Source organism: Malaya genurostris, chromosome 2 (assembly GCF_030247185.1).
Source record: "Malaya genurostris strain Urasoe2022 chromosome 2, Malgen_1.1, whole genome shotgun sequence".
In the NCBI taxonomy this organism is placed as follows: Eukaryota; Metazoa; Arthropoda; class Insecta; order Diptera; family Culicidae; genus Malaya; species Malaya genurostris.
This window is the reverse complement of record NC_080571.1, coordinates 346623763-346638044: the sequence shown is the minus strand read 5'-3', so window position 1 is coordinate 346638044 and position 14282 is coordinate 346623763. Positions and strand designations below refer to the sequence as shown.

General features: G+C 40.5%; 1 protein-coding gene across 1 annotated transcript; it reads right to left on the bottom strand.

Annotated features, from left to right (window-relative positions):
• Positions 1–5602: 5602 nt before the first annotated feature.
• On the bottom strand, positions 5603–7189 carry LOC131428067 (odorant receptor Or2-like). The gene is made up of 6 exons (XM_058591717.1): positions 6878–7189; positions 6424–6827; positions 6281–6380; positions 5959–6054; positions 5792–5902; positions 5603–5704 (listed from the first exon to the last, which is right to left on the bottom strand). The coding sequence occupies exons 1-6, from the start codon at positions 7187–7189 to the stop codon at positions 5603–5605; spliced, it is 1125 nt and encodes a 374-aa protein (XP_058447700.1).
• Between the last annotated feature and the right edge of the window lie 7093 nt (positions 7190–14282).

Here is a 14282-nt window from a genome sequence, read left to right as displayed (position 1 = left end):
GGAGGACTTGAATACGAATAAAACTGACATGCTTCTTTCACACTTCCGAATATAACACATGGGCTGAAAAGTCCCGGGCCAAACAAAAAGAACACGATTTTTGAGTTAAAATTAACTTCATTCATCAACGTAATCTCCATCAAGAGCATTGTTTTGATTGATTTGTGACACGGCGCATTGTCTTGCTGAAACAAAATTTCTTTGCCATATGCGGTCGTTTAGCCTTCAAACGCTTCAATAACGCTATATAATATTCACTGTTAATAATATTTCCATGAGGAAGTATAGTAGATAAATATTACATCACGCGCATTCCAAAAATATCGAAGCCATAACCTTTCCAACCGATTGTTGTGTTTTCGGGCACTTTGGACTAGGTTCACCCGTTGGTGTCCACTCAGATGATGATCGTTTTGATTCCGGAGATAAGTGATGAATTCATGTTTCATCCATGGTCTCATATCGAAAAAAATCATCAACACATTCTCGTTTCTGGTCAACAATTAGCAAACGCTTCACTCACTTTGAACAAAGCTTTCTCATAGTCAAAACAAATTTTTCTTTAAAATTATGATAAAAAATGATATTTTATTCAAACTAAAAATTGATCCGCTATTGTACGAGATTAAACTTGAGTATAATGAAATCCGAATAAAGTTTAACTTATTCCTTCACGAATTTTCGAAGTTTTGATCGAACGCTCTTCATCAAGTTCCGGACAAGTGTTGCATCGCATTTTTTGGACGCTTGAGCCCAAATTTTTTTGAACTCCTGCATGTTCCCAGCTGCCTTACCAGTCTTCTTGAAGACCCTCTTCACGATTACCCAGTAACGTTCGATGGGTCGAAGCTAAGGACAATTTGGTGGATTGATATTTTTCTCAACGAAATTTATACCCCTTTCCACAAGCCAATTGAGAGTGGTTTTGGCATAGTGAGCGAGCGCTCAATCCGCCCAAAACAGTGGAGATGTACTATGCTTCTTATATAAAAGCAGCAATCTCTTCGGGAAACCCTCAGATCGATAGATTTGTGCATTTATAGTTCCGGTAGTGTTAAAAATGGTTGACTTCAAACCACAGGAACATATTGCTTGCCATACCAGTACCTTTCGACCGAATTTCTCTACTTGAATCGACCTGTCCGCATCGCTCACATCCTCCCCAACGACGACAGTAAAGTATTGTGGACCTGGAAGGGGTTTTGAGTCCTCTTTTTATATAAGTCTCATCGTCCATCAAAACGCATGCATCCGGACACTGCAAAAGACGCGAATGCAATTTCCGGGCCCTTGTTTTTGCTCGCTTATTCTGTTCTACACTTTGTTTCGAGAATTTCTGCTCCTTATAGGTCTTCAGGTGACTTCGCCTCTTGATACGCTGGATCATTCCGGATCATCAACACTCGTTCCTGCTTTTTTGGCCAAATCACGTATTGGCATTGATTTTTTCTTCAAAACTAGAGATACCACTTTCTGGACTAGTTTCGGGTAGGAAAAAGCGGGTTTTCTGCCTCTTCCTGGTAGCTCATCCAAAGAATAGTGTTCTCCAAACTAATTAATGATGGTTTTCACACTGGCATGATGAATTCCAAACCGCTTCGCCAATTTTCGCATAGTAATACCCTTCTCACTTAGCCATGTGTCCAGAACTTTAATTTTCGCCTCCATTTCAATACGCGACGATTTGAAAACGCAGAATATCAACCGCACAAACAAGTAAACAAACGAAAGCTGACAGCCAAACGCACAGCATGCTGTGATTTCAGCATGAAAAACCATCACAAATACATGCGTACAACACAAATGTATGTGGATAGCTTATTTTCGATACACTCCTTATTCCAACATGAAATTAACTTATTCAATAGCCTACTCCAACTAAACGTTAACAAATGCAGTTCAATCAAAGATAAATAATAAAGACATGTACGTGCATATAAATATTTTTAAAAAATGTGGTTCGTTCCCGGTACCTTCTGAAATGACCGCACTCACCGCTTGGTGGAGCGCGAGATTAATTGCATTGTTATCATTTCAACCAAAGTGTGCCATAAAATCTCAATATATACAAATGAGCTACCGAATCGAAAGGGTTCTCACGGTTTGACATTTGCATTAGGAATGTATGATGGGAACTCAGCAGTGCAACCAATTCATCACCACTGGTGCCAGTTTCACGGAGGACCGTAGATGTGCGCCAAAAAAAAGATCGTGACTGTCATGTCTGGTTTGTGGTTCAATATCGTTTAGTAGAAAAATCATGTCTTCTTCTATTGGCAGACCTAGGTGTAATGTTTGACTCAAAACTTACTTTCGTAGAGCATTATAATGTCAATATAGCAAATAGTATGTTAGATTTAATTAAACGTTTCAGTCATAATTTTCAGGACCATTGCACAATAAAATTATTATATACAGCTTATGTCAGGCCACCTTTGGAGTATTACAGCTTTGTATGAACCCAATTTACCTCCGCACACGAAGAACGGATCGAATCTGTCTAAAAACAATTTCTACTGTATGCGCTTCGTAGAATAAACTGGAATACATTTCCTCTTGCATCATATAAAGCGCGTTGTATGCTAATAAACTTACAAATACTCGAAGAATGCCGCAAATCTATAATGCTTTATTTTATCAACGACATTATTTCTCAACGAGTACAATCTGAATCATTGCTATCACGACTAAAATTGCTCCTAGTCGTCATCTCAGGAATCGTCAAATATTCTCGCAAAAAAAACTTTAAGACAAATGATGCGCTTTTGCAACGAAAACTGCCAAAAAATCGATCTAACTATGTCCAGGAAACAAGACAAAAAATTTAAAAATAAATCGAAGAAATAATGAATGGCAGATAAGAAACCATTGTAACACTTTTTGCCTTTCTCATATAGAAAGGTTATGCAATCGCTGTGAAAACCGACTTTTCAACCAAGGCCCGGAGGGCCGAATGTCATATACCATTTGACTCAGCTCGACGAATTGAGCAAATGTAATGGCGTGATCGATTTTCACCAACTTAGATTCAAACGAAAGGTCTCATGGTCCCATCGATCGCTATTGAATTTTATCTTTATTCGACTTCCGGGTTCCGGAATTACAAAGCAAAATGTGCAAATATATGAGAAAATGCAGACACAATTTCCTCGGAAACTTCTTAACCGATTTTTACAAACTAAGATGCAAATAAAAGGTCTTAAAACTCTTGAAAAAGTCACCTAGAAATGATTCAGATCCGACTTCCGGTTCCAGTATTACAGTACGATTGGTAAAAATTTTCAATTCCATGAATATTTTTTTTTACAAGCGATGGTGCACTTTGGAAAATATGTGCAATTTTAGAAAATCTAGTGATAAATACGTCTAATCAACTCACTTCGATTCTTTAGCAAAGGTTAAACCGAGAAGACGAGCGAGAAGACTAGTGTTTGATGGACAAAGAAAATGTTTGGATGTGATAGCCAGAATGTAGACCATGTTCGATGTACGTTCTACCCTGTCTGACTGGTGTTTTAGAGTGACTAAAACAAGATTCAGAGTGGCGAAATGGAAGCGCGTATGCACGGAATGTATAAGAACGCAGGTTCGAGTCCTGTCTCTGAGCGTATCTTTTTCCAATAAATCATCTTTCCTGTTAGTTTTTCATTCATTTGGCTTCTCCAATATATGTTTCCGCTCAGTCATTGCAAAAACTGAACTTAGTTATGGTGGCTTTACGTCAAACCAACTAAAATTAATAGATCGTTCATATGACTTTTGCTGCCATTTTCAAGTGAAGCTCCCGGTATTCATCGTCAGTTGAATAATCGTACCTAGTCATTTGAAGTTTTGATTGTTCAGTTTCAAGTGCCAAGTAGTACAGATCCTTCATTGTCTTCGCTCCTGCTAGTAAGCAAGTTCGAATGAATAGAATTATAAATTGAGTAAAGTATAACAAATGACAACTGAAGGAGGAGACTACTATTTTTTTGTGTATTCTGTAATCTCTCACACCATTGCAAAAGATATTTTGTTACTTCAAGAGATTAATTGACGGTGGTTAAACTGAGCTTTGATTTGAAAAGAATCGTCAGTGAACGTCGTGTGTGTCAGAGTATGAAGTTTACTACAGTAGAGATATCGTCAGTGTGTTTCACATTTGGTTTCAATTGAATTTAATGAAATTTTACTGCACTACAAAGAGCATCAAAACTTTCAAACTAGCATACAAAATGACGATGCAAAATCGGTACGTGCTGGTACGGAAGAAGAAGAAGAAGAACACGCGCCCTGCTTAGCACACAGAGTGCTTTGTTCAATTTTGTATAGCGTACAGGGTTGCCATATTTGAATCTATAAGTTGACATAACTGTTTACAAATTGAAAAGGTGATGGTAGTTTATACCAAACAAAGTTTTTGATTTTATTCAAGTTTGAAAAAAAATCTTGACAGGATCTTCTAGTGATGTTTTTGAAAATATATATAATATGAGAAAGGCATCATTACACCACTAGGCGGAATAAAAAACCAATTGAAATCTGTACTAGGATCTACAAAAGATGCTACAGATAAATAGAAAAAATCTAGAAAAAAATTGCACCCCACTGATATCAGTTTTTAAGGTGATTGCAGAGAATTTTCCAGCTACCAATAGCAACAAGTAGTAAATTAATATTACTTCAACTTTTAACAGTAACCAACATCGGTGAAAAGTCAATGCATTTGGTCAATCACGGACATTTCCAGTAGCTACAAAGAAATCGTCTTTCTGGATGTACTACGTTTATGCTTATTTGTATCATCAACCAAAATGCCCCTACTGTCAGCACAGACTGTGGTTTTATCTTGTCAGTATTTTTTTTCGTTCAAAAAGTTTAAAAAAGCCAAAACCGAAAGAAGCTTAAAACCAACATTTTATTTTACACTCGCGGACCACAGCCACGAGGTGTAAGAATATTATCACCATAAAATAAGTGACAATGCCATCGTCAACTATGAGCGGAAAAAGATTTAAGTAAAATCCTTCGAGAGAGAGAGAGAGAGAGAGAAAGAGACAGAGAACAAAGCTGTGTTCAAGTCGTTTTATCTTCCCCGGATGGATGGTACGGCGAACAACATCCAGAGTGATAAATAAAAACACAACTCGGTTCATGATCCACTGTCGGAGGTCGAAGTATGTGGAAAATATTTTCCCTCAGACAGAAAACAACAATCAGCAATTCATAACAATTCTTGGAAGACGACATTGGTGGAAGTTTTCAGCCCAGCAGCAGCCACTGTTCACTGTTCGTTTATACCTGGCTTGGGGAAAATGTCAGCTAAATACGCTTTAACCGCAATCCTCGAAGTTAGAAAGTTCTTCGGTGCTGGTGAAACTGAAAAAAAGAAGCCTCTTTTAAAGACCAAAAAAAAAGTTTTGCGAAAAGCCTATTTTATTCGAATCAAGAATGACTATTCAGTTACTTTTTTGCTACCGATCGATTTACAATCGTCAAGCTGACTAGCGCAGATTAAAGTGCCAGCAAAATGCACTGTGCTTATTAAAGGCTATTTTACTGCTAAAATGAATGCTCATTTGAATCGTGACCACCATGGTTTACCATTCGCAGGACCCCGTTCTCAATTATAGACCCGCCGAAGTAGCGTGTAGTACGAATATGAAACATTGACCAAAGCTTGAAACATTTCCAGCGTCATCGGATAGACATTTCCAATCTTGATCTGTGAAATACACGGGTGGGAAACAGATTTGTGAGAACGATACCGGCGATGGCACCAATTTGCACAAATGGAAGCGCCAATAATTACCGCTAATGGGCGCTGTGCTCGGGCAATCATCAAAATGATCATCTTTTTGACAGGAACACTAAAATCGAGCCAGGCGCTGTTGTAGTAGAGCGAATCACCGATTTCCAGGCTCTGCAAAAAAGGGTCAACCGAGAAATAAAGCCGCTCCGGATGTGATTAACACCTACCCGGATTTCATTTGAGTGCCAATAGAGGGCATACATTTGTGACAGTATCATGAAGATGTACGAACCAATCATTGCCATCTGAGCCAGTTGATTACTCTGGTTTTGGTATGATGATGATAAGTCGTAGCAGGCCATTTGTTCGACGGGTCACCATCGTAACGACATCCGCAGCAGGAGCAGCAGGCGGTGAAAGGAAAACAGATTGCACATGTCAAACGGAGGAAAATAATGGGCTCTGTGTGCTTTGGCTTTCCGCAGAATTATGCGAGTCTTAGCCAAGTGTGTTTTCCCCTCCTCCGGGTAAACCGATTACAATACTTACGATACCCAGGAGAAATAGAAGCGCACACAGCATCATACCGAAAGAAAGTAGCTCCAACAGAAAAATATAGGTCACCAATTCGTTGAGGTCGTTAACATATCTGAAAATGAATCATTATAAATCCGTTACTTGAGCTCACTCACTTGATAATTTCTTTGTGATATTCCAGGCACTGTTTCAGTTTGGTAAACAACGCCTGCTCGGACCAGTTGTGCTGGTGGAGTTTCTGCAGAGACTGTTTCAGGGCTGCAATCCGCACTAATCCGAACTGCGAACACGTGCAGTAGAAGCTGGTGAACGGGATGTACATGCAGCAGGCCGGAAAGGTGAGATATATTTGCAAGATAAACACAATTTCGTAAATTGGTGTCGCGTGCACATCAACGCCCGGTACAAACACTCCGTACGGGAGCACGTGTTCCGCCGAGAACAGAGGATAGGTCACAAAGCAGGCGCTGATGAACGCACCGAGCCAAAGGTTTGACTTCGACAGAATCCGGGCCCGACGGGTTGACTGATCCAGAAGACACCGGATATCGTTCTGCTTCTGCAATTTATCTCCGGTTATAACAAACTAGTTCAAACATTATTTCCTACCTCCAGTCGCTCGTACTCAGCGGATATTCCCTCGAAGAAAAGTTCAAACTTTTGCCGATTTGTCACTAGGAACGAGGTACGGAGCACCAAATTGAAATACAACACCGTAAAGTAACCGTCGATTATGATCTTGCTAATGTCGCCGGTGCCGAATAAAATCATGTGGAATAAATTCATGAACTGAAACAAGTTTAGAACCGCAACCGGAATACAACCGAGCACATAACTGAACCATTTGGTCTGCCGGAGGTAACCCCAGAAGAGCCAAACCCGAATGTTCACGCTGATGATGGGACAGTTTTCAATCAACATGCTGGAATCCGAAGCGAATGACATCCGAATCACTGGCCCGATAGTTTAAAAATGTGGTTCGATTGATGCGCAAATTCGTTCCGAGGCCATAACTGGTCAAACTGAAATTATAGGTCGAGAATGGTCAGGGAAAAATTTTTACACGGAGAGACCACCGTTCACAAATTTACCTTGTTGACTTGCTATAATTTTTTCTTGGGTTCTACATTTTGTTATAGGGGGGCTACCACGTTTGGCATAAAGTCGTTTGGCATAATACCGTTCGGCATAATGGTTATTTGGCATAATGGTTATTTGGCATAACAGTCATTTGGCATAACAGATGAACATGCTGCTTAATAGAAATTGTTCTAATTTAGTGCAATTTTGAAAGGTCTAATGCGGCTACGCCGCATCGTTTTTAATGACCTGGTGTCCGACCTCGCTGCCGCTCGTTCGGACTTAACTGAGGGATTGCTCCTAGCTTTGGGTAATCCGGGCAAACGCCCGCAACTAGACAGAGGTGATTTCTGCGGGGCGCTGCCCCCCCGCAGTGGCCGGCGCTTCCGACGGCGGGTCGCCGGCGCACTCGCGGCCTTCGGCCGTCTCGACCTGAATCATCCATGACGAACAGAATATTGTGCTGGCACTAAGTGAGTTGCTTATGTAAAAAGGTTTCACATATTTCGTTGGAGTTTCCCTTGCACAACATCAAACGATCGAAACACATACGAAAATTTCCATTAGATTAAAATATTGCGAATCCCATTATTATTATGCCAAATGGCATTATGCCAAATAACTGTTATGCCAAATAACCATTATTCGGCTGCTCGGCCATCCATGGAAGTTGACCATCAATGTCAACTTCCGTCTCTGAGCAACCTAGATAGCCGTGTAGTGTCGGTAGCGGTTTCCCAACTGGCTAAGAATAACGCTACGGTCCACCTGTACCGGTGGTATAAGTCCACCAAACAGGTAAGCCGTGTGGCATCCGGCGGAATTATTTTTTACCAAGAATTGATCCACTGGTTTCCTGTTCCATGTCGTAAAAGGCCACAAAAATAGGAACTCCTAAGTCAAGGTGTATTTCCGTGCCGATGGCTGAATGGCTGCAGGAGGTTAAACAATGCAGTCGTGAACGGAATATCTTGGGATTTTCCCTTACTGTGTTAAGCGAAGCTCTGACACAGTGGACGACTTCTTTCTTCGCAACTCGTGGGATTTAAATGATTAAAACATTTAAAAAAATCCTTACATGGTTCGCTATAGGCGATTATAAGCCAATATATTTGGTTTCTTGTAGTTGTTGTACGGTAAGTGCTGGAGGTGGAGTGTTCCTTACTTTAATTGATAATGGTTAGAGTAGCACAAATCAATCTCCAGCATAAACGTACAGCAACTATGAATCTATCCAGACTTCTGCAAGAAGGTAAAGCTTCTTTAGCTTTGGTTCAAGAACCATATTTCCAAAAGGGAAACTTCTACGTTGGAAAATTGTTAAACCCAGTCTTTGTTGCCTTTAACAAGACCGGAATGACTAATCCACGTGAAATGCCTCGAGCATGCATACTTGCAAATAGTGCTCTCGATGTCTCTCTCATATCGGAGCTCACAACTCGGGATATTTGTGCTGTCACAGTTGGTATGACTACTGATGGCATAGACAGGAAATATGTCTATTGTTCGGCATATTTGCCGCATAACCAACCTTCGCCAAGCGATGACTTCAAAAAGGTTGTATCATACTGCTGCAAAAGTGATTTACCGCTTGTAATCGGCAGTGACATAAATGCTCACCATATCATTTGGGGCAGCACAGATATAAATTCGAGAGGCTCTGATATGATGGAATTTGTGAGCAGTACAAACCTGCACATAGTCAATGTAGGAAACCGTCCAACTTTTGCGAGATCTGGCAGAGAGGAGGTTTTGGACGTAACTCTCTGCTCTGATAGAATTGCGCATGAGTTGGTGAATTGGCTCGTCTCCGATGAGCTCGAACCTTCGTTGTCTGATCATAAGTACATATTCTTTGATCATTCAAACGTTAAATTTGATATTATCACATATCGTAATCCCAAATCTACAAACTGGGACCTCTATGAAGAGGGCTTGGCGACTAGATTTTACGGGTACCAACCAACAATTGAAACCCCAATTGATTTGGAAAATGTTGTCGACGAGACAAACTCACTCATAGTTGCAGCATATGAAGAGGCTTGTCCACTTCGGATTGTGCGAGCTACTAGAGGAACTCCTTGGTGGAATGCTGAACTTGCTAGACTAAGGAAACTATGCAGAAGAGCTTGGAACCACCGTCGCAAAAATGGGTCGGAGGCATTCGTGTTGGCTCGAAGGGCTTACAAAAATGCTCTTCGATCGTCTGAGCGAAGTGGTTGGAAAAGCCTCTGCACAAATGTCTCTAGTCTCAACGAGGCTAGCAGATTAAATAAGTTACTTTCGAAGTCTAAGGACTTTAATGTCAGTTTCTTAAGAACTTCAGATGGTGAACACTTGTCTGATGAAGGTGATGTACTTCACTATCTTTTTAACACTCACTTTCCAGGATGTATGGATCCATCACCGACAGCTCTTCCCGAGACTTTTTCAGGTAGTTACGATTCTTGGGCCCTTGCTCGAAGCGTTGTGACGATTGAATCGGTCAAATGGGCAGTTGAGAGTTTTGCTCCGTACAAGTCTCCTGGAAAGGATGGAGTTTTCCCAGTGTTACTGCAGAAAGGGTATGAACATTTCAAACATGTTTTGAAGAAAATACTCACTTTTAGTCTTGCGACAGGATATATTCCAAGAGCCTGGCAGGAAATAATTGTCAAATTTATTCCCAAAGGCGGTCGCGACACTTATGAGGAAGCGAAGAGTTTCAGGCCTATCAGTCTAAGCTCATTTCTTCTTAAAACAGTGGAACGCATAGTCGATCACTATATCAGAAATGTTAGTTTGGGCCTGCATCCGCTACATGGAATGCAACATGCTTACCAGCGTGGAAAGTCCACTACAACCCTGTTACATGATGTTGTGTACAACATTGAAAAAGCTTTCTCACAAAAGCAATCTTGCTTGGGAGTTTTCCTAGATATTGAAGGTGCCTTTGATAACGTGTCTTTCAATTCAATTCTGGAAGCAGCCCGTGGTCATGGCATACCTTCAAGTATCACAAATTGGATACACGCAATGCTTAGCAATCGACTTCTTTGTTCATCGCTTCGGCAAGCAGAGATTAGAAAGCTGAGTGTCCGTGGGTGTCCTCAAGGTGGTGTACTATCCCCACTTTTATGGAACCTTGTCGCTGATGGTTTGTTAAGGAAACTTAATAACCTTGGATTTCCGACTTATGGTTTTGCCGACGATTATCATATATTGATGACCGGTATAAGCATTAACACTCTCTTTGATATAATGCAGCAAGCCCTGCGATCTGTTGAACAATGGTGTTGTCAGGTTGGATTATCTGTAAATCCGGGCAAAACATCAATGGTGCTTTTCACTCATCGTAGGATAATCACAGGAGCTCGTCCGTTGCAGTTCTTTGGTTCAGAGGTCACTGTGGTCGAACAAGTTAAATACGTCGGGGTTATTCTTGACTCAAAACTGAATTGGTCTGCTCACATTGACTTCAGAATTAAAAGAGCTTGCATGGCTTTCGGCCAATGTAGACGAGCTTTTGGAAAATCATGGGGACTCAAACCCAGATATATTCATTGGATCTACACAACTATTGTTAGACCAATTTTAGCATATGGATGTCTTGTATGGTGGCAGAAAGGAGAAGTCGCGACAGTTCAGTCAAAGCTAAATCATCTCCAAAGGATGGTCCTAATGGCGATGACAGGAGCATTCACGACAACTCCTACTGCTGCTCTAGAGGCGCTACTGTGCATTAAACCACTACATGTGTTCCTAAAACAAGAAGCATTATCTTGTGCATATCGTCTTAAGGTTACAGGGCTTTGGAACAGTAACCCATTAGATTATGCTACCAGCCACACTCGCTTGTGGTATCAAATGGTTACGTGGGATGAGTATTTACTCGCTCCTAGTGACCTAACTCTCACATGCAGTTTTCCTTTCAAAACATTCAATGTGAGCTATCCTCTTCGTGAGGAATGGTTGTCTGGTTGTCTGGAACGACAACTTGATGAACACATAGTTTTTTTTACGGACGGTTCTCTGTTGAATGGTCGTGCTGGTGCTGGTGTCTACTGTCGTGAAATGTGGCTGGAGCAGTCTCATTCACTTGGTAGATACTGTACTGTGTTCCAAGCAGAAATCTACGCAATTCTGTGTGGAGTACAATCGGCACTTCAGCAGAGGATCTGTGGTAAACGTATTTATTTTTGTTTCCGACAGTCAGGCAGCCTTAAAAGCACTCAGTTCGAATGACTCACGGTCGAATCTAGTGATCGCATGTCGAACTCAAATTGAAGACCTCAGCATTTCAAATGCCGTTTACTTCTTATGGGTACCCGGCCATTCTGGTATTACTGGAAATGAATGGGCTGATGAGTTGGCTAGAGCTGGTGCAACGAATGATTTCGTTGGTCCTGAACCAGCTTTACCACTTTCAACTAGTTGGATAAAGCACAAGATTCGTTCTTGGGCTGTATCCAAACATGCCAGCTACTGGCGCAGCTTGCAAACTTGCGCTCAGACAAAAGCGTTTCTACCAGATTTAAATCTGAAAATGTCAAAGTGTCTACTGCATTTCTCCAAGTATCATTGAAGTATTCTGGTCAGAGCTCTGACTGGACATTGCAAACTCAATTATCACATGGCTACTATTCAACGTGCTGAGTATTATTCGTGTGATTTGTGTGAATGCGATTATGGTACTTCATATCATCTGATATGTAACTGTCCCGCATTGACGCAGCTACGTATCCGGGTTTTTGGTTCTCCATACATGGTTGAGTCTGTGTATGCGGAGCTAAAATTGAAGGATATTCTCTCGTTTCTTACCCAATGTGGTAAGGAGCTATAGTCAGAAGGGTTCATCGTTCTTCCTGGAGTGAATGAATCCCTTCTGTATTTACCTTAAATAGGGTTTAGCAGATTGTTTGGCATCTTTTAGGGGTGCCGAATTTACTTCTGCTCGTACATACTGCGAATCGTTCTGCATTCTTCCGGGAGTGCAGAATGGTGTCGCTTTTGTAAGATCTTCAAATCCTCTCGGGGGTTGGAGGTTTTATTAACAGCGGACTGTTCGGGACCTCGTAGAGGTTCAGAATTTACTTCTGCTTCCACTAAATGTGATTCTCAGCGGATTGTTCGGCATCCCTTAGGGGTGCAGAATTTACTTCTGCTTTTATGTGTTTTTGTGTCGTCAATTTTTCCCATCCTCCTAGTCCAACCCTTACCATTTCCTTTCAATCCTTCCCTCTTATATATCGGGAAAATGATGCTAAAAACAAATTGATGGCAAGGCACAAATCTCCAAATATCAAGGGGAACGTGCCATTTGAGCCAATTTGTTCTGATTCCTGATTCCTGAAGTGAGTTGCTTATGTAAAAAGGTTTCACATATTTCGTAGAAGTTTCCCTTGCACAACATCAAACGATCGAAACACATACGAAAATTTTCATTAGATTAAAATATTGCGAATCCCATTATTATTATGCCAAATGGCATTATGCCAAATAACTGTTATGCCAAATAACCATTATGCCAAACAGCGTTATGCCAAACGGTATTATGCCAAATGACCTTATGCCAAACGGGCCGCACCCGTTATAGGTTTTTCCTTTGAAATAGTTAGCTTAGAAAAAAATGTTATTTTCAAATGCAGTAAAATACAAAATTCTCGTAATTGAACAATAAAATCCACCGTTTAGATATACCGAATTCGCAAAAATAGTTGATATTTTATTTTTTTTTTCGTGTTGAGAGGTCTTCCGTGTACAGTAAACCTAATTGAAGGGGTAAATGCGATCCAACGAACAACGACCGACATAGCATTTGTTCAGTTAGTAAACTGATTATACAGTTGAGATTTTAAAATTACTGTAATTTTTCAGACGGTTTCAGAATATTTCAAGTGTTTCTGATTACAAGTCACTGCACAGATCGGAGCGCAAAGTAAACTACTGTTCAAGTAGTTTCCATTATATGAATTTGAATTGAATTCCAATGAAATTCACTTCAACGGCGACCTTCGGTTCCGCTACAGATCGAAGCCTATTAAAATATTCAACCACGTAATTGTCTCGATTGAGTTACTGGCAAACATTAACATAAAACCGCATTGAAATTCCATTTTTGTTTTCGTTTATTATTCGGCTGCAAAATTCGGCTACTACGGCCTGAAAACAATCGCAAACATAAATGAGCACATATTCATTCTCTTCGTCTCGTTCGTTTCCAACAGAATTTATATAAACGATTATTTGCCGAGTTTGTGAATTAACTCTCCAATGGGAGATTTATGGTATCTATTATCTTTCTCCGGACAGGACTAGCGTAAAATTGTAGCCAAGAGTAGATCCCCTGGATTCCTGCTTCCATGTCGTAAAAGGCCTCAATTGCAAGAGATTCTCTTTTCCTAAATTCAGTTACTAAAACATTTTTGTACTTTACTAAAGCTTGCTTCATATTGAATTGGAACAAGAACAATTGCCTGTATTTCAGTTATTTTTTATTTAATTCAAGAACTTTTTTAAACAAATGTTGCGTTTTCTTCATACTTTCAAAAAAAAAAAAAAAATTATTCGTCACGGTTTCGAAGGAATTCTCGAATTTTTCCTGTAACACGGCTCATTAGGCGCACACCTTCTTCGTCCATCGTTTTAGCTATCTTATTCCACCAGGTCGTCGTCTGATTGATGTCTTTGACAACCTTTCTCTTTGCCTTGAGTCTCCTCTTCATGATTGCCTCAATAGGGCGGAATTAGGGGCAGTTGGGTGGGTTAAGGTTTTTCGGAACAAACTGGACCCCTTTCTCTGCATACCATTCTTGAACGACTTTGCTGTAATGACAGCTTGCCAAATCTGGCCAAAACATTACGGGATGGTCGTGGGATCGAATGAATGGCAAAATTCGTATTTGGAGACACTCTTTTTGGTATAGTTCCGATGTCATTGTCTTATTTGTAACGA

Coding starts and splice junctions, on each gene's coding strand:
- LOC131428067 (XM_058591717.1), bottom strand. CDS start 7,189: ATGTTGATTGAAAACTGTCCCATCATCAGCGTGAACATTCGGGTTTGG. Junction 6,828..6,877: donor CTGAGTACGAGCGACTGGAG/GTAGGAAATAAT, acceptor GATAAATTGCAG/AAGCAGAACGATATCCGGTG. Junction 5,705..5,791: donor GAGCACAGCGCCCATTAGCG/GTAATTATTGGC, acceptor TGTATTTCACAG/ATCAAGATTGGAAATGTCTA.